The sequence below is a fragment of the Nilaparvata lugens genome, chromosome 3 (genome assembly GCF_014356525.2).
Source record: "Nilaparvata lugens isolate BPH chromosome 3, ASM1435652v1, whole genome shotgun sequence".
NCBI classification, from domain to species: domain Eukaryota; kingdom Metazoa; phylum Arthropoda; class Insecta; order Hemiptera; family Delphacidae; genus Nilaparvata; species Nilaparvata lugens.
The window spans coordinates 37796119-37816539 of NC_052506.1; the positions used below are offsets into that span (position 1 = coordinate 37796119).

At 35.3% G+C, this 20421-nt stretch overlaps 1 protein-coding gene across 2 annotated transcripts in view; it reads left to right on the forward strand.

The window, feature by feature from the left end:
- Positions 1 to 20421, forward strand: part of LOC111054272 (dual specificity tyrosine-phosphorylation-regulated kinase 4) — a 272216-nt gene that overhangs the window by 180826 nt on the left and 70969 nt on the right. Inside the window, exon 2 of one of the 2 annotated variants that reach the window (XM_039423689.1) lies at positions 9644 to 10361. The exons of the other annotated variant lie outside the window; for it this stretch is intronic. Within the exon in view, the coding sequence (XP_039279623.1) occupies positions 9660 to 10361 (702 nt within the window). The 5' untranslated portion in view covers positions 9644 to 9659. The remainder of the gene's footprint in view (positions 1 to 9643; positions 10362 to 20421) is intronic. 2 annotated transcript variants of the gene reach the window in all.

Below are 20421 nucleotides of genomic sequence, written 5' to 3' on the forward strand. Positions count from 1 at the left end.
TTTTCGAGACTCGTAGTACTCATCCATCGTTTTTCCCTCGGAAAATAAAATATTGACCGGCCTGTGAAGGGCTCCCTCTATTACCCACCAGCACACATACAACATTATCAAACCCTTCGAAGGCTTCCTTCACATATTAATAGAATTCTCTGCCACGGCTGTCTACGGAAATCTATCTTTGGTTGGTGGGATTGAATCTATCACTCAAGACCTAGGTGATGTATGCTTGCATGTGCTGAGGGGAGCATCATTGCCACTCACATACAATCATTATGAACGTATTGATCCAATTCGATTTGGTAATAGATCTTCACAAAAATGGCTTATTCACAATTCTGCTGGAATCATGGTTCAATGACAACTTTATTCCTTAATCAACATTCAAAAATATTGTATCATGAACTTGAATCAACTTGTGAACGTATACTTCTAATAATTGAATTCTAAATTTAATTTGTATTGTATTTCTGAATATTGTAATGATTTTAACTTTTTATTGTATTTTTACAATCCCACTTGATAATATTATTATCCATGACTTACTATTCTTTCTTAATAATTTTCTCTATTGTTACAGGTGAGGATCATTGTTAACTGATTATCGTGACATTACCAACCTGAATAGTGAGTAAATTATTAAAAGTTAGTTTTCATAAGACTGTATTACTACTTAATGATGGATGAGGTGGATATCACAGAGAACGTAGTCTATTCTAATATCAACAATATTTCTCTATTGAAAATAATCCAATAAATTAGGTTCATCGAAGTCTTAGAATTTCCCCCATAATAGAAATTTGGTCAGTTACAGTATTTCTTCCAATAAACCTAAAGTGTGTGATTCCGATATTTGGGTACATTACAGTAAATTGTAGCCTAACATAGAAGAACTATTCTTCTTTTGAGAACTACAGTTTTTTTTTTTTTTTTGCTTGTACGGTTGATTTTATATGAACATTATAGGATACATATCCCTACCTATGTCTCATTCAGAGTCGATAACCTTCGTCCTCTCATCAAATTATTCGATGTTCATTATCATTGATTCTCGATTATTTCTTATAAATAAGGTACTCAATCAAGTCAGTAGCTGATTTCCTCCAACTCTAATTCAATATGGATATTTCTTTGCATTTATTCGAAGAAATCATCTTTCTTGGCATCTGAAAAATTGAGGAAATTTTATCATTGTCAATATAGTTATCAAGAATTTTCATTAATTTTCTATTCAATGCTGTTGATAGAAGTTCCATAAATAAGGCGGTAATAATTCTGCAATATCATCATGTATCCTGATTTCATAATTTACTTTATAGAGAGTTTACAAAGCACACACTCACACAATCGCTTTGGAACAATGCCTGTCCTATAGACCGACTAAGCTACAATGCAACTTGCTCCAGCAGACCTAACCCAATTTCTCAGGTGCGCCCCGATGCTTGAAGATCAAGTTTGCGCAATTATAAAAGCCCAGCGAGACAAAATGTTGGTTTCGCGTGGAGTGGAGACCTGTGGCTGTGGGAGTTGCAGTCTAAATAAATTTATTGGTACCACTGACAGGTCAAGCTAGTTGCTGTCTGTAACGAGGTCAATCTGTTAATGTGATTGCTATCTGCTTGACATGGCTAATATCCGTAATATTTCTACTACGTCAGAGAAACTATTGATCTTTATTCCCCTTCGTTGATTCCAACAATACATTCTGAGTATTAATTTTATACAACAATCTACAGAACTAAGCAAAGAAGAGAAGCACTTCTATTGAATTCAATCTTCACTCATAATGTACTCCCTATTATTGTATTGCATATCCATACTTTTTCAGTAATGATATAACACTTGAATTTTAAAACCACTTAGGAAGTGAAGGATGCACTTACTATTATTAGTGACGATCGTTTCGACCTGGTGTAGGTCATCATCAGAGTTCCTATTATTTTCAATTTTGATTGTAGTGGTTGAATTTTTCATAGAATCTCAGTAAAGAAAATTACCATAATATTGTGATTCTCAACATAATATTTGGATATTGACACTTTTGTTAGGCAGAATAATTCCTTCCATGCGAAGTAAAATTTTCACTAAAAATATGCAGGGAAAGCCAATTTTAAGAACTGAATAAGTCATAATCAATTGATTTTATTATTACTAGTGTATTCTTATAAGTCTTTGAAACTTTAAACAGAAACTCAGTTTCTGTTTTGCTTGAGAATGTTCAACACCAGCACGAAACGCGTCGCCACACCAAAGATTGTGAGTGTTTTTTCACTTTGAAGTTTTATAAGAATACAATAGTAATAATTCCAGTGAAAACAAGATGGATAACCAACAATGATTCTATTAACTTATTGCCAATCGTTTTTCAGATAATTATTGGGTCAGCCAATAATGCTTGAGATTCATTTCAAATGTCAAGTTTTTTTATCATCAGGAATGGTTTATGAGAAATATATTTCAAAAGTTAAATGTGGTGAGGAGTTTGAAAGCAAACAACAATGTTCATACTGAGCATGAGTATTATGTAGCCCTAGCTGTTAGTCCGTGACCTTCACGCTGTGAACGGGCCTGGAGAGTAAATCCTCTCTAAATTTCTTCTCCTCACTCCATTTCACGTGAACGATCTTCTCGTTGTGATGTCGCAGAGCCAAGTGTCTAACGGCATTGTCTTTAGAGCTGAGTTCACTGGCTATCAGTCAGGTAAGCAGTGACCCTGACTTGTCACTCTGTGGTGGTGGGCTGTTCAAAAGAGGATGGAAATACAAACCTTGTGTGAAAAAGAAAGGAAAAGAGAAACTGAGAAGAAAAATGTGCTGCTCGAAAGAGAGAAAAATTAAATAATTTACGATGTGCGAGCAAGAAGTGTCGCTTTTTGCGAGTTAGTGCATTCATTCTCTCGCTCTAAAGCCGTTTAGGACGGATTTTTTCCCACGAGTTTTCGTCCAACTGTTGCCTCTAGTGTTCTAAACAAATCCGTTGTTTTTCTTAGGCCAAATTATCTACTTAATCGAGTGGTCTTTATCGCTTTTTCACAGTAGGGAATCCACTCCATCTCTAGAGAAACTTCACTAACTTTGTTTCAGTTTCATCATTCCTCATGCTAAAACCTCATGTTTCAATGATGAGTATCCCCGAAAACTCCAAGCTTCATGAATGAGGTAGACGGAAAACATTATTCACATAATGAAGAAATTAATAAAAAATATACTTTCCGATACAATTGACGAATAGAATGAATAATAGCTTTGAAAATCTTGACTTGATACTATTGCTACACAAAATTTGGGGATTTCTACCAACAAAATTGAATAAATTATAATCACTAACAATGACGTAATGTAATTTACAAACAACATATCAACATAACATGAAACTTAGCGAACATTAATGATGTTCAACATAACAAAGCCATACATCTAAAACAAATAATCACATAATATAATCAAACCTAACCACTAATAATCAGTAACCTAGCAACTTATTGTAATAGGTTACACTTATAAAATTAGGGAAAAAGAATAAATCAAAGTTAACATCCTATTCATATAAAATATTTTTGATCACATTTCAAATATCTAATTTTAATAGATTCAGATAACTCTCAATACCCTCCAACTAATTAATTACCCTATCAAAAAGATTTTCAGCTGTACTTCCACACCGAACTGGATACTGGCATGCTTCTATCTGCAAGTGATTGCTTAGAAATTTTTAATTTGAGTCGGCATTCTAATCAAACGTTGCCTGGTGAGCATTTGTTTTGTTGAGATGAGGTGAGGCGAAGGAAATGGGTCATTCGAGCAGTTAAACTGTCACACCCCTAAAGCCTTGCTCCCGGAACACACCTTACGAGTACTGAACACCATGCTACATAAATTAGACAAGATAGGCTATTAAATTTCAAAGCTGCACTTTGGAAGTTTGCTGCTCGTAACATGAATATGTCGGCGCTCTGACAATTGAGAAATGCAACTTGCACTCTGCACATTACACCACCATCGAAACCATTTTCACCACATTAAACCACCACTCAACCAATCACCCACCATCATCATGCAACTCCACCAACTTGTCGCTATATTTACTTAGCACAGCAATTTGCATAGCAACTTATGGTGTATTGTTTGTTCAACAAATGATTTAGAAGGTCGGCGGCTTTGTGCGACCGAGATTTGACATGAACTATTGTGAATGTTGGTTTCAACCCTCCATTACCCTCTATTACCCTGATTCACTTATCTTTGTTATTGCTAACTTGTGGTATGGTATTATCTGGCGTTATCTTACTATCGATATCGATGGTCCTCCTTCTGAAGTATAAAATTAGTTTAGAAATGTTTTGTTATCGACAGCAGTTTTTCTAAAATCTTGAATGATTAGACAGGATAAGTCACATCGCTAATGCAAAGTAATTCCAGGCTTTTGCTATTTTATAAAGAGCCAGCATGTGTACCCGTGCTCCGCAAGGGTATGTTGAAAGCAGAAATTGATTGAATTTAGTTTTATACTTCTATACTGATATAAAACGTATTAACAACTGTAATAATTCACAGTATAAAAACTATTTGATTGGACTTTTTTAGCTTACGTAAACTTTGTGAATTGAATAAATTTGTTTCAATTATTAAAACGATAACTAATTGATTATTGAGAATGAAACTAGGCATCCTCAAAATTGGAAATCTTCAAGCAAAACTTCAAGTTCAATAGTTCAGACGTGATGATGCAAACATGCACAAGCCAATTCTTATTCCGTACATGTATAAGCCAATTCCTTCCTTTATAAATCAGTATAGATTTTCAATGGTTTAGAAACAACAAAAACATGGTTTTTCAACGAACCACTCGTGTGGAAATTTCATCGTCACAGGCTTGAAATCAAAGTAAAAACACAGCAAAATACTCCTATTTTGTGAGACAGAGTGCAGTTCGTTATTCTCTGTGAATTATCTGTATGGAGCCATGAGTTCCTGGGGACTCATTCTTATGAGCTCCTTCATTGATGGTATAAGCACAAACCGATAGCATCATGCTGATTTTATAACCTCTGCAAACTATAGTTCGTAATGGCTCTTTCCAATATTCAAGTTCAACCAAGTTCAATCTCATTTATGAGATAGCAAGCACAGTGCAGAGCCGAATGAATGGAAGGTTTAGGAGGTCATGGAAGTCCCACCATCACTCACTCATCTCCATAGTGATTTTATATTTGCGGGTCCGGTGATTATTATACTCTTACTTCAATTGGAAGCTATTCGAGGGAGCTGTGATTTATTCATTACAAGTTTTAACAAGATAGCTCCTTGGTTGGAATGAACTTTGAAGAACAACAAACTAAACGATCAAATTTCAGACTTGAAATTTTGTAGATGCTACTTCAAATAGAAAAACTGCTGTCAATATCATTAGAACTTTCAAGTTTCCAAGAGCAGAAATACCTCCTCTACTCTCTATTAATAATCTCCTACGTACTCAGAACTACGCTTTATTATTCAGAACTCCAGATTTTTTTGCAATTCCAGGTTTGAACAGAACTAAATTCACAGACATATTTGAAAGCTCTCAACGTTTTCTTTGAAATAATGTTTGAAGAAAGCAATGAAAAGAACAACTAGAATTTGAGATAGCTTCTAGTAATATCTTCATAGGGAGACAATATTATCAATGGAATGCTCGCGTAATAATGAATTCCCCTATCGCATAATTCTCATTTCTCAATTTCAATCTTTTTTACTTCTGAAATGTTTCTCGCTTCAAGGTTTTGAAAGTCTGCTTCCAATTAAAACTAGACTATTCGACTCATAAAGCTTAAGCTATCCAATGCTTTCGCGGAATTATATAATAAATACGTATAATTAGAATAAATAATATTTTATATTTACTGTTTAGGGCACATTGACAGTTTAAACTAAATTTCATTTTAAACTGGATTAGATCCGTATCAAGTCTCGTTTGTTATAATGTGTTTCATTTTGAGTTTAAGCCACTAGCTGATTAAATTCAGTTTAAGCTTTGACTGTGCAAACGGCCCTTAGTGTGTTATACGAGTTATGTGGTATGTACAGAAATATAATAAAAATTATGATTTACAAAAGACGCTCACAGTAATTTCAACGAAGCCTTTTGACTTAGATGTGAGTGATCTAGTGGATCTAGTGGTGTACTGGCTCTCTAATACTAGTATTAGAGGAGGCTATGGTACTGGATATATGGCTTGCGTAGCAACCTAGAGGTCCCGGGCTAAAACCCAAATCGAACAAATGTTTTCAGCCAGATCACTCTCATGTTATCGAATGGACACGTTGAATTGTCGATCCCAACTGAAGTATGACAGCCGTAAGGGCCATTCACGACCTAAAATATATATTTTGGCGAGGCAGGATATTCCCACCAATAAAAGTCATACGAATTTACTTTTTACTAAGATATGCTGTGACGATAATTATCTGCTTCAAACATTAGTCATTATAGTCCTCTGAAACATCATAGCAATGTAAAAATAACTAGTTCTTACTGGCAACTATAATTAAAATGAATGCATTCATTATATATTGAGTATTGTATAACGTCTACGTCAGGTTTCTGTATTTTTTAATAACTCGTCCCAGTTCGAATCAAAAATGCAAGTTAGTGAAGAGAAAACAAAGTGATATAAGGAGGGAACACAATCGGAATACCATTCTCTAGTATAAGCCTGAATAATATTTTCTTTAGGTTTCTCCTTTCACATTGATGGCAATGTATCTATTGATATTTATTGGTGTAATTCACTGAAACCAAAAAATGGTCTCTGTATCATCATCATCATTCTTGACTCTTCCCATAAATTTTTCACATCAAAGAATACATTATCGTGGTCACAAACTTTTTATATCGAATTCGATGTAACTTTCTTTTGTGTGATTACCTTCTTCAATATTATTGAAGACCATACTGTTAATGGACAGTGGAGGGATTACCGAACGGTACATTATCGTTAACATTCGTGTGACAAATACGAGCGTGGTGCGGATGTACAGACCAAAGTAGTTGGGGTGACGTTGGTTGAGTGACAATTAAATTCGGTCACCCAGAATTGATGTTCGCTAGCCCATATAATTCTTCTACGCTACTAACATTTTTCGAGGTGAGCTTTTAAAAGCTTTTATGTTATTAATTATTAGTGGGATCCAGCTGCACGTGTAACGGGATTACCACCGCCACCGCACTCCACTTTATGACTCGCTCCTACTCCTATGTCAAGTAACTCATCCTGTCCTTTTCTCACTCACATTTTTGGCTCTAACTCATTCCCTCTCTTTTAAAACGATCGTACATTTTGGTGTTAGATGTATCTTCATCTACTGATATATGCATTCCCTATTACTCTGTATAATGGTTGATTTAGTCTGGAAAGTAACACATTTCCAAGTTTGTCTTCATGTTGGTACAAACTCGTGTTGTATGCTGACCACATTATAGTTCGTACATGCTTTAAAATTTGTCTTGGAGGAATAATGTTTTACTCTGATATCAAACATTAATGCAAAGGAAAGAATGAATATGAATTTGATCATTAGATACATCAGCTATTTTATTACAGTTATTAGATGGAAAACTCATAGAATACTTTCTTATTACAATAAATTATAGATTACATAATAATTATTATTAGAAAACTCACAACATACATTTTTCTTCGGTTGAGTCCACTCAGAAAATGATATTCAATATGATGAAACAATGATGCAATGTTCCGAAGATCTTTAAAAAATGAATACATGCATTATTGTAAATGTTTTATCTCTGAAGGAGATTGATACAAACGGTTTATATTGTTTCCCTACCAATTTCCTGTGCAAGAGCTGCATGAATTCTCTTTTCATGACAGAAACATAACATAATAATTAATCAAATAATGATTATCAAGGAACATGCTTTATAGGCAAGATTTGGACGCTTCCTGCTTTTCGCTTCCTATTGCAAGGTATTGATTGACTCCACTTGCCAATAAATAATAATAGAAAATACATTATAGATAGTGAGCGGGAAGACAGTGAGGAGAAGTGTAGAGGAGAATAATTGTGAGTTGAAAGTGTAAACTGACGATTTAGGGTTCATTTTTATCATTAAATCCTTTTCTGGGAAAAGTCTCTTTGTATAAAGTATTACAAAAAGGTTGTCCATCCTTTCTTGATTTCATAAGTACAAATGATTGAGTATGAAGCTTTCCTAGATTGGTGGCTTGAGGCCACACTATCACAGTAATGTGATCGTGTCTGTGTCTGACCCAAATACCTGGAAACATGTCGACGATTGAACTTCTTTCAATCAGCTCTTTGTTGTGTGTGTTTACATTAGTCATTCAAACAACCATTCCTTAGTTTTTATGATGCCCTGAAAAATTATCTGTAACTTTGTAAGTTTTTAGGAATTCAAAAAGAGAAGTTTTTCATTAGATGAGCTTGCAAACTCCAGTGATGCTTTATTCTTAGGAGTATGTTTCTATAGAATATAGAACATAGAATACATATAATAGACATTCAATCATACACATTTGATGGGAGAAATCAATCACAAATAATTATGTAAAGATGATAGATGATAGTATGAAAATAATCATAGACTTCCACCGGAAGGCTGTCATACTGGAGTGAGTATTCTAAAAAAATATTTCTAACCCAGTTTTATACAAGTAGAAATTTTTCCGTATATGTTTACACAATTCATCGTATATTCAATATCCCTGATTTTTTCCTGTTTTATACCTTTAGTTTTTTAAACGTAATGCTGAATTGAACTAATTTGATAGAGTTCTTTTTTATTAGGAGGATGTACCTTATTTTAAATTATGTTATATGTTATGCACATGCTTTTGTACTATTCATTTGCAATTTTTAGTAGTATCTAGCATGTAATTCTTCGTTAGGTTGAATACCTTGGTTCCTTGAAGTTTTTATCTTCGCAGCTCCTACATGAAAATATTCCATTAGACCAAAAAGATTAAACGAGCTGGACAAGATCACAAGATCTACATATTTTATACTGGTTTTTGTAATACAAGGATATTCTTATAGTTCGAAGAAAATAATCAATCTTGAACGTCGGGAATTATCTTGATTGAAAGCATTATTTCAACTAAACTTGACATTTAAAAGAAAACAAAAAAGCTTTTTAAAAATTAATTCAAGGAAAATTGAATATAAATATTAATATTTAAATGATATATTGATGAAGAGAATATTGCCCGAATGAGAATTGATACAATATTCCACACGAATTCAAATGATCACGAAAATGATTTAATCTTCTCTTCATTCTTATGTCAAATCCTTCATTTTCATTGATCGTAGAGTTCATCTCAAGTCTCACGACTCTCCATTTTTAAAGCTTATGAATCATTCTTCAAATTATGCTTCTAACAACGGAAATCGTATCAATAAAGGAAAATGTCAAAATTTGACTAAAGATTTCTCATAAACTATTTTCTACAGTCGCCTTGTTGTTCCCAGCATAATAATTTGAACTTCGACTCCCATATTTTGTTTTATTATTAGTAGATGCATTTTTATAATATTATTTGTTTTGTTGTTGGATGTTGTGTGTTGTGTGTAGTATTGCACGAATTGTAGCTAGTATTTTGTGTTGGGCGGATGGCCCTGGTCAGGTGCAGGTGAGATGCAATGTGGCTGGAGATGACGCCGGTCGGCTACTGCGAGGGAGGCGGCTGCTCGACAGGGGTGGCGACGGGGGCGGGACTCAGGCACTCGGCCTCGTTCAGCTGCTTGAGCGGGCACGGGGGCGGTGGAGGCGGCAGACCACACCGGGCACGAACGGCCACCTTGCCAGCGGCAGATACTGACTACGGATTCGTGCGGGGGCCGTACAAGTTGCGGCACGGTGTTGTGCCCGAGGAGGACGAGACGGGGGGTGGCAGAGTGAGTGGTGGCAACAGTGGTTCCATCAGAGACGTTCTGCTAAAGAAGAGTGCCAGTCTGCTGAGTCCGACCGCCTGGTGGTCAGCGCGGAGAACGCGTGCCTCCAAGGACTCTGCCCCCAGGGACGAGCCGCCCCCATCCGACCAGCGCCGCTGGCGCAGCCTTGGGGCCCTGCTGCGTGCCCCCGGCCCCCCACCACCCCTCCCCATGATGCACCAGCCGCCCGCTCAGTCATTCTACCTCCTGGACGACTTCCTGCGTCCGGCTGGGTCCCGGCGCCGAGACAAGCCCAACACTTCCAGCTCCGACTCCCTGGAGCTGTCCTCTCCGGTGCCACCCCCCGTGCCCCCTCCCCCACCACCCCTGCGTCTGCTCGGCTACCGCAAATCCTGCGAGTGCGTTCAATGCGGTCGTGGCCGCGACTACGCCCTGCTCAACTCTCAAACGGTAATTACCCATCAATTTTTTCATTTTTATTTTATGATTTACTCCTTATTTTATTTTTACTACAACCTCCATTTTCTTTCACAATATTTTATTTTATAATTTCCTCTCCATTTTCTTCTATTAAAAGTTGCCTCCAAAAGCCATTACAAATATCGGAAATATTGAACAATTTGTTTTAGAACTTTACTTATTTAAATTATTATTATTGATTATATGTATCAATTGACTTACTCTTACTCAATTGATTTTGTTCAATCACCAACTTTTGAACGTTTGCGCTCAAAGTCTTTATGATCTCTAAATTCTATATGATCAATAAGTTCTCAGATTATGCTTTTAGAGTCGACTTTCTAATTCTAGTAAAATAATAATGTATTACTGAGTCTTCATCTATTCTAATATTATTTTGAATTATTCGTTTCACCTATCAGATTTTAATTCTTACTTTCTCATCACCACTATCTACTCTAAATCATTTTCTTCAAGCCTCGTATTCCATTTAGATAATAAATCTGCGAACATTATTAAATTGAGCCTTCAAATTAGTCTAATGAATGCATCAGAAGTATAAATTTAATCTATTGTTATTATTTTTTCAATCTTCGACTATTTTTCATTTCACAACCAGACCATGTAGTGATTGAAAGCAGATTAAGTCCTGAGATTTATTGCAAAAATATAAGAGCGGACGATAGGATAGCAAAGATGATTACAGTTCCCTTTCATGACAGTGGATCTCTCACTCCTTTTCCAGCATCTCTTTTGTGCACACAGCACGCCGTCTTCTGCTGCGATCTAGCGCCATTTGAACGAACTAACTCATGATACGCTAAATAGCGTACACCAGTAGAGTGTATTCTCCTATCTGCTATTATCCAACTGAACTCAATGGGGATCTTCAGAGAATCTTTGGTAGAGGCTTACTCGACTCAAAAATCATAATAATACGATGAAATAAATAAATTGAGTAAACCCTGAAAATATTCGAATTGTGTGTTCATTATTATTCTTCCAGGTAGATTTATATCAATTCAAAATATGTGTACCGGTATAGAAACTGTCATAGTACCACTGCTTTTGTAAAGATAGTAAAGTATGGATTAAAGTGATAAGCATACAATAGAACAATACATGTTCCAAAATGAGTGCATTGGAGAGTTTGACCATAATAGAAGAAGGAAGATGTTTTTATTCGATATGTTTGGTTTTTCCATTCTATATCAGATTTGCCAGGAGTTCATGTTGTATCAAGATCTTCATATTTATGATACATAATTGAATGAACAACATTCACAATTATTTTTAAGAACGCTTATCAGTTTTGAAATGAATTACAAAAACAAAATTTATTCATACGAGTAGTCTATAGCCATATGGGTCAAAAAGCTCAACTATAACAATGGGATGTTAATTGCTGGAAATAAGCTGAAACACGGAATCCCCCCTCGTTATAGCCTACAATTATTTCTCCAAACGCATTGCTCAATAAAATAGTGATCTGTCATCATGAGTATTTATTCCAATTCACAGTATTATTATATTGGAACCATTAGATGATTGGTCCACAATGGGATGAGATATCAAAAATATTAAATGTGAGGATAGGTTAATATCATTTCTTCCTCCCTTCTATTACAAAAGCATATTCAATTATTATATTGAAGAAGAAATTGCTCCCACAAGTGAGTTTTGATAATACAAGGAGCCGTATCAAAAACTATTAAGATGGGCCATACGAATACTGATCATATATTATGATGTTAGTGAGTGAGTAATCGTACTTATGTTCTATATAACTCCATTTCCATAACTCGGAATCATTTAGGCAGAATAATATTCGAGCAGAAATTTTTATACTTCCATAAAACTGTTTATGCTATTCGGCCTCACAGAAGAGATCCCCGAACTTTCAAAAAACACCCTTTAAAGTTTTAATGACTTCACTTGCCATAAAGAGTGTCTATAATCAGATTATTATTTCAAGTTCTGCACTGTAGAGGAAATTTGCTCTGAAGGGGTGCACTATCATAGAGATCAGAGCATTATGATGGAACGAGGATGAGATAAATTTGAAGAGTTCCATCTATTCAGTGCTCGTTGACGTTGGCATCATCCCTCAGCTCGCTGGGGTTGTAATCTGCTTCCATTCACTGCTGCTTAAATCTCCCTCTCGCTTCTGATAGACTCTTCCGGCTCCCTTCAACATCCTCTTTGCTACGGAACTGTTTAGTGATACCGTTAAGCACTTATAACATTCTCTAATCTCCCTCTATCGCTTTAATGCCTGTACCTCCTGATATTTACCTGCGTATTTCCGAAAACACTGCATATTTCGCCACTTTACAACACCGGTGATTCGACCACGATGCAAATTAATCTAATAGCATTGACGCTGATTTAATACTCCGTAATCGATTTTCCATCCCAATCACTACCATTTTTCATAGGGTGATTAAGATTAGGCTACGTTAGATATTGATTTATACGTATCTCGTATACGATTTTGAACCAACCTCGTCTCGATCAGCAGTGACTGGATTGCTTAGGCAAACCTTCGGTTTCTCACGGATATAACTGCTGTTGTAAATTTACTACTCTATTTAAAAATCTACCATTCTGCTTCATAAATTTCAATTTAGGCAATAGTCATGTATAATTGGCTATATTTGCTCCCATGTTACTGTATGATGAAATAGAATAGTCCAGGCAAATTTATCTGATCAATAAGCCACTACGTGACAACGTTTCTTAATAAAAGAATGACACATTCTAATATTCACCGTTAGTATCATCAATAAAAACCAGAGAGGATCATATATTTTTTACAGAGCAGTAAAATTGTGTTTTGAAAGGTGCCTGCAATTATAAAAAATTTCAACTTTCATGGACGATTCATTCGAGCAAAAACTATGGTCATTATACTTTGCAAAACCATGATCATAATACTTTGGTAGAAACTATGGTCATAATACTAGCAGGTAAGAATCTGCTAGCGAGCAATGAATCACCGAAGATTGACAGTTTGACGTGCCAGAATAAACCCCAGAGAGTGTCATATAAAAAGATTCATCTGCTCGAAGGTTCAGTACTGGACTGTTTTATGTGTATTTGAGTCATTTGACTTTGAGCCGTTCTTATTTAATGGCCAATTATCGGTTGAGAACGGTAATTAGAATCTAACAATCTGTGAGTACAAAGGAAAGTTACTTGGTTTGTAAGCGCATCGGTAACAATAAGCCGGTTATGATGCTTGGGCGGTCGAGTGGAATCCATCATTAATTATCACTGAAGAAGTATACGCCTGTTGAATGGGATGAGGAAAAGTCCAACAATAGCTTATAACACCATCCTGTCGAACGAAGCTTCACGAGATTATACTACCGTTTTCCAGTATTATTATAGGTGTTCAGTGATGATGTCACTCACTTCTCCTTCAATGAGCATGTATTAAACTCTCTTCTTGATTTATATAGAAAGTTTGTGTTTGGCATAATATTTCCTACATCGTTGAAATAGACCAACTGTGAGAGAGGGAATAGAAAAATCACTGAATTTATTCTCATTTATCCATAATTCAAAATAATGTGTCAGACACTTTCAGTATTGGTTAAGACAAAATAAAAATGTGGTCTTTGAATTATTTTATAATCTGTAGCCTGTAGGTGTTGTCGATATCCAGGATGAGTTCCATACTCCAGTCCACTCTACTTTTTTCATCAATCCCTGGATGATTCAAACGTTCTTTGTTGAGCAGGTAGTTTCTATATAATAATTAATATTCATATCCTCATTTTCCTCAAAGCTTAGACCTATTGATTGGTATTTTATTTTGATGTTGATTTCAATAAATATCATTCTCATACGAATCAGTGAATCTTGGAAAAGTCCATTATTATTTGACCATTCGAAGAAATGATTGAATTTATTAACTTCGAATCTTCAATCATTCAGACTTATAGATAAATTGTAATGAATATGTCCTGAGTTAAAAACTATCATTTTATTTTTAGAATAACATAAGTGATTCGTCAAGGCAAGAGCATCAGTTTACCAACAATGTTCCTTTGTAGTTAGAAATAAGTTATCCAATCTTGTTTGTAGATTTAATGAATGGGTTGTCTGATTTATCAGCGTATTTATCACTTCCAGCCCCAACATAACTAGAAACGAAGAAAGAGAATCTTGTTCGTGTGGGACGGAACTCCACTCTTGGTCTTGTGGAAATCGAAATTAAAAAACTTCTCAAAGGTCGTCGTCGTCTTTGTGATTTTAATTTATTTGTTCGAGTGTAATAATTTCGACCATTCAAATTGGGCTGCATTCAGGGCCTGATGTTTGCCAATTTAAACTTGAACAGTCGCCGTTGCGTGTTTGGAGTTGGCAATGATCAGTAACGGAGGAGTTGGATGACATTGAAATGAAGTGTCAGAAAATGCGAGAGTGAGATAGTGGTGCCAGTGGGTAAAGGAAGGAGACATGCGGTACAAAGCTGTCTTTGTGGTCACTGCCTACGAAATTCATGGACCGTTAATCCAGCAAGATCTGAAGAGTGAGAGAGGATGAAACATCAAACACTGTGAAAGAGTAAGAGAGAGTGATTGAAGGCAAGATAATTATGTGTCTTTTCACTGGATTCATTGCCCTTCAAAGATGACTACACACTGTGTCATTGTGAGCTTTTCCGACAACTTGTGACTAATCATCCGCGCGATGCCTCAGTCCCGTTTCCGAATTCAAAACACAAGACAGACTCAGTAGACACTTTGAATGTTTCAACGAATATTGCCACTGATCACACGACCTGCCTGCCGTCACCTTCAGTGATGCTTTCATCAGAAACAGGTGTGGCTAATTGCATTGTTTCTTATAGTTTGCCCCAAATTCTCGATCATTGTGCTAGGTCGGTTAGTTAAGAACTTACTTCTGAGTAAGAAATTAGTATTCTCTGAATTTCTCTCCATCAACCAATTGCCTAGAAAATTTTCAATGATCTGGAACAGATTTTTAGTGGTGACAGTATTATTTCACAAAATCCTTTAGTAAACACTGTATACTGGGCTCACATTTTTTAAATACTGTTGTTTAAAAATCAAAATAAGGGTGTTGAGAGAAATTTCCTCTATTCTATCCCCGTAGATCAAATTGATTTCAGGTTTGAAACTTCTTAGGAAATACAATGTAACTTACATTTTGAAGAGTGTTCAAGATTTGATATTTGACTTCAAGTAAGGCTTTCCCATGTTTCTGTTTCTGCTCATTAAACATATTCAATTGCTCATTTACCTGTGCGCTCTAAACTTCATGGAGTCACGTTCAATTATTGAACGATCACAGATTGTTCTTCCTATATTTTAGTAAGCATTTATAGAATACTATTTTCACAAGTGGAATTGTAAGAAAATTTTCTTTTTCTTTTCCTATTTTAATGTTTTAAAAAACATTATTTCCAGAAAGGATTGTCCTTGTGTACAGACTTTGCCCATACAAAACAAATACATACCAAAGCAGATGTTGGATTCAGTACTTTTGGAGCAATAGGAAGTTGAATCATGACTTTCAATAACTTTCAATACGATAGTGGCTTCAACGACCCGAATCTTGATGCTAGATTCTCTATAGACTGACTGAACTCAATCTTGAATTTTAGGCGTATTTTATTCGCTTATGTTATTGATATGGATTTCAAAAGAAGAACCTTGCTGTAATGGCGATATTGCACTCATTTATCAAGAAAGAAAGTGACGCATGTGCTCCAAGTTATGCTCAATATCAGTTACAGAGGAAAGATCATCATTTGAACCCTTTCTATCAAGAAACCTGATTGAGATAAAACGTTTTTCAATGGAATAAAATATCAGACATCAAACACATCAAGCAAGGTGATGGAAGCCGTAAATATATATTAGTAACTATTGGACGCGTGGAAACATTGAATGTTGCCCTTATAATAGCAATGTAATTGTACCATGATACCAATATCGGGGCACCTAGCTTCACTCGTTATGTTTATTTATAGATAAACAGAACACAATTCTCTAAGAAGATAGTGATTATATATTACAGCTGGCTATAAGTCAGCTTATGTACTTGGGGGATGCGATATTTTGATTTTTCACAGAATCACTCGCTCACTTTCTACTATCCAAAGGCGACGAAAGTCTCAGCTGTTTCAGCCAAGGATGAATATTATCCTTTTAATGTCGTTCAGCGAGTTTTCCCAAGGATGAGACCTAGTGCAATCGAAATTTTATATCATAAACCTACTATGCTCCAAATTTCGTTAAAATCGTTAGAGCCGTTTTCGAGATCCGTTGAATATAAATAACCAGATATAAAAATATAAAAATTTCCAGTTATAAAAATATAAACAGATATACAGAAATTGCTTGCTTAATATAATAGGATATAATGCCCATATAAAACTGCCATTTTTTACCATGTCAGGTATCGAAGATTCAACTCTAAAAATCCATAATTTATCATCGAATCTATCTATATATCCGTTTTGAACCTTGATTATTCTCTTCATCTATCAATAAGATTTATTGTATAACTTCTTATAATAAACAAATCCTTCGTGAGATACAAACAGTGTGAATCCTGGAAATTCATGATGAAATAATATGATTCGACAAACATCGGATGAAATTGTAGCTACAAATCCTTATTCAGAATAAAGGATTTTCCAGATGGAAAGATGGATCTAGAACACGCTTGTGCAGAAGTAGATATGAAACTATTGAATAGAGGAAAATTTAGGTGAATAGGGAACAATTTTTATTAAACGGGAAACAAAGTTCCATCTCAAATCATCTCTTTGAGACATTTCTGTGGAAAAACCTCGTGCCCTTTCTCTGGCAAGCTGCTCCACCTTTGAAAGTAGGTCAGTGGGTGAATCGCCCCCGACCCCGCCAAAGCCAGGGGGGCGGTGATTGCTATTTGTCGTTGAATGTGCAACTGCAGGCTGCAGCCCCCAGCTCACTTGACACTGCACCTAATTTTCTCATTAGCGGAATTATCAATCAATACTGACAGCTGCTGCTGATAATTATTATCATGTCGTTAGTTGAATCGAGCGCCGAGCAAACTTTCTGCTCTTTCCGATTCTGTACTTGACATCTTCGCATCGCCTCATTACACCGTTAACGTTTCACGGAAAATTTCAGACTTGTAAGTCTCCCATCCAGGCCAAGGTCGATAGAACTATTCACGAATTAAGTGGAAAAGTCTTTCATTAGAATTTCTTGATGCAATTTCAACTGGATTCTATTGACATGTTCAGTTGAATATATTAGGGAAACTTAAAAAAAGTAATACATTTTTTTAAAATTCAAATTAACAGTCTCATGATTGAAGTAAGAAACAAGTGTTGAAGATGTGAACTTTAAATGTCATTCTTTATTAAATATTGAACCATTCATGGAACTGTGGAAGAATTATTGTTAGCCTGTATTCAATTTGAAGATGGATAGTGGATATTTCAATCAACATGGAACCCACATTCCAGAATACTGAAGATAGTTTATAAGAATTTGATTTTATTCCATTGAACACTGAAATAAATATGTTATTAATTATAAGTAAAAAATAAATATGTAATTTATTGATGTTGCAAGTCAATTGATTGGTGCCACCAAAATGTATAAAAACCAGTTTCCAATGACATATCTTCTTCTATATTGAACAAGCAACTATTTAATCATCGACAGACCAATGATTCATTGTGAGGAGTATTAAAATGAAATAATTCTCCTTGTTTACTCCGCCTAATAAAGGATATCTTCATTTTTCATTTTCATCGATATACTAGATTCCAAGAGTTTTCAATATTCATCAATTCGGTATCGGAAGAGCTGTTAGTCCGCAGGCAACAAAACTTAATTTGGGTTTAGAAATAAATTATTCATTTTCAATCAAATACTGTTTGGGGTCGGAAGTTGGAGTGAGTTGGTTGAGTTGAAGTGAGAGCGGAGCGTCGAAGCCATTGCGTCATGACCTATCGTATGGCAACCGATGTCGTCACTACTTTCATCGAGGGTTTTCGGGATTGTTGCCATGGTAGGGGGCTGTAACCCAGTTTTAGGGTTGAAAGTGGAGATCACCCTCTGTCTGCTCTCGCAGACTGCGTTAATGGGTAGGAAGCTCCCGAACTTGGGGTGTTTCGTTGCACGTAGATGGCACTGAGTCAGGAAGCATCAGCTGATTGCCAGCACCAACATAACTGGAGCTTGTACATAGAATTATCACGAAATACGTGTTGTAGAATACCGTGTGCTTCATGAGTCAGATTACCGACTAGGGTGAGTGTATTTGTAATTAATAGAGGTGTGAAAAAAGTATTGAGTTTGGTGGAGAGAATTTTGAACAATTCTTTTAAGTTTACAACCTATTCGTAAAGTTCATTCAGTTTAAATTAAATTGCAATATGAATGAGAGCTCCTCACAAATACACCTACTCGAAAAAAAGACCTGATAGATGCATTTCCTTGAAAATTACAAAAATTGTAGAGACGGATAAACGTGATATTTTATTATTTAGAAAATATCTTGTTATACCAATTTTGGTCAAAGTCTGAGGAAAGCAACATTCTGAGTTGAATCTGCTTCTTGAGCATCCATATTGGACCTTAGACAAAGTTAATTGTTAAATTATTTTAACGAATGGTGATATTAATTGAACTAATAATTAAATGAATCAAGTAAAGCATTTATAAATATATTCGTCAGAAAATTAATTCAATATTAGTGGATTCTATTCATTGAGTAAAAATGACTGGGAGGGATTTTTCGGATATTTAGAAAATTCTACTGTAGTTGGATGTTGGCTCAATTAGATTGATTACAGTAGGATTATGAAAATTATTATGATTAAATCTGGTGTTTGAGGTTGAAGGAGCACGATAGGCAACTCCTTTTAGCACTGAGAAGCTTTGATTCTAGTAATTACAGACTCATAATAATACAGTATCATTGTTCTTGTTGCATTCACAACCCTATTCACAGCAAGGTCTATAAAAACAGGTCATGACACTCGTGTTCCTTATGGAGCAGCCATTATGTGGGGTCTTTATGGCGGTACATTTGAAATATTCCAATCTGCTCATAACTAAATTCAAAACAATATTCTGGTTCAGATAATATTTAAATTCAGGTTTTCGATTTTTAATAATGAAATTTCAATAATAGATGGTTCAATAATTCATTTTTTAAAATAATTATATTCATAAAATAATTAATTCAATAATTCAATTTTAAAAATTGTTCTTACTCTTGTAACTTGTTATGATTCATAGGGTATTGGGACAAAAGGCAAACCTCGAAAAGAGTTTGAAGTTCCCAATCTAAAAATCAACAATTCAGTTCCTAGTTGGAATCTAAATAGTATTATTCTGTGGGAAGGAGTAATTTTTTACAATTCAAAGCCAAGCAATATTCCTTGAACAATATAACACATCATGTAATTCATTCATGTAGTTCAATCTATAAGGATAACAGCTGATAAATTTGAAAATTGGTGAACCAGAACCCCATAAAATGGCGATTTTGCAATGCATCACGGGATTGTGTCATGACCTGTATTTATAGACCTTGTTGTGAACAGGGTTGCCTACCCTTCTCCTTCCGTTCGTCATATTCCAATCCTACCTATCACTACTTGGCTTGGATTTTTGACTCTTGTAACATTTTATTTCCGTGTTGGAATTTGGAAAATTTAAATCCAGACCTGTAAATAGTACAGGCAACAGTAATTCAGGTGTGAATAAAGGTTGTGCCCCATATTTATATATTTCTCATGTAATCATAATCATAGAACAGTATCTCCTCACACAAAACATTCACACAATATTTTATTTCAAAAGATTTCTATATATTGGATAAACTCTGTTGAGTTTTGTCATTAAGAATCTATAAGATCCAACCTCAAACCTACTTCCTCTGACGCCTCGTTGTCGCAATGATGTCTTTTGGAAGCAAGTGATCACAAACTTTGACCAACTTATCAACAGTGGCGTCAGAGAGACGGCAACGTACGTTAACAACGTATCAGGGTGGTAGTAAC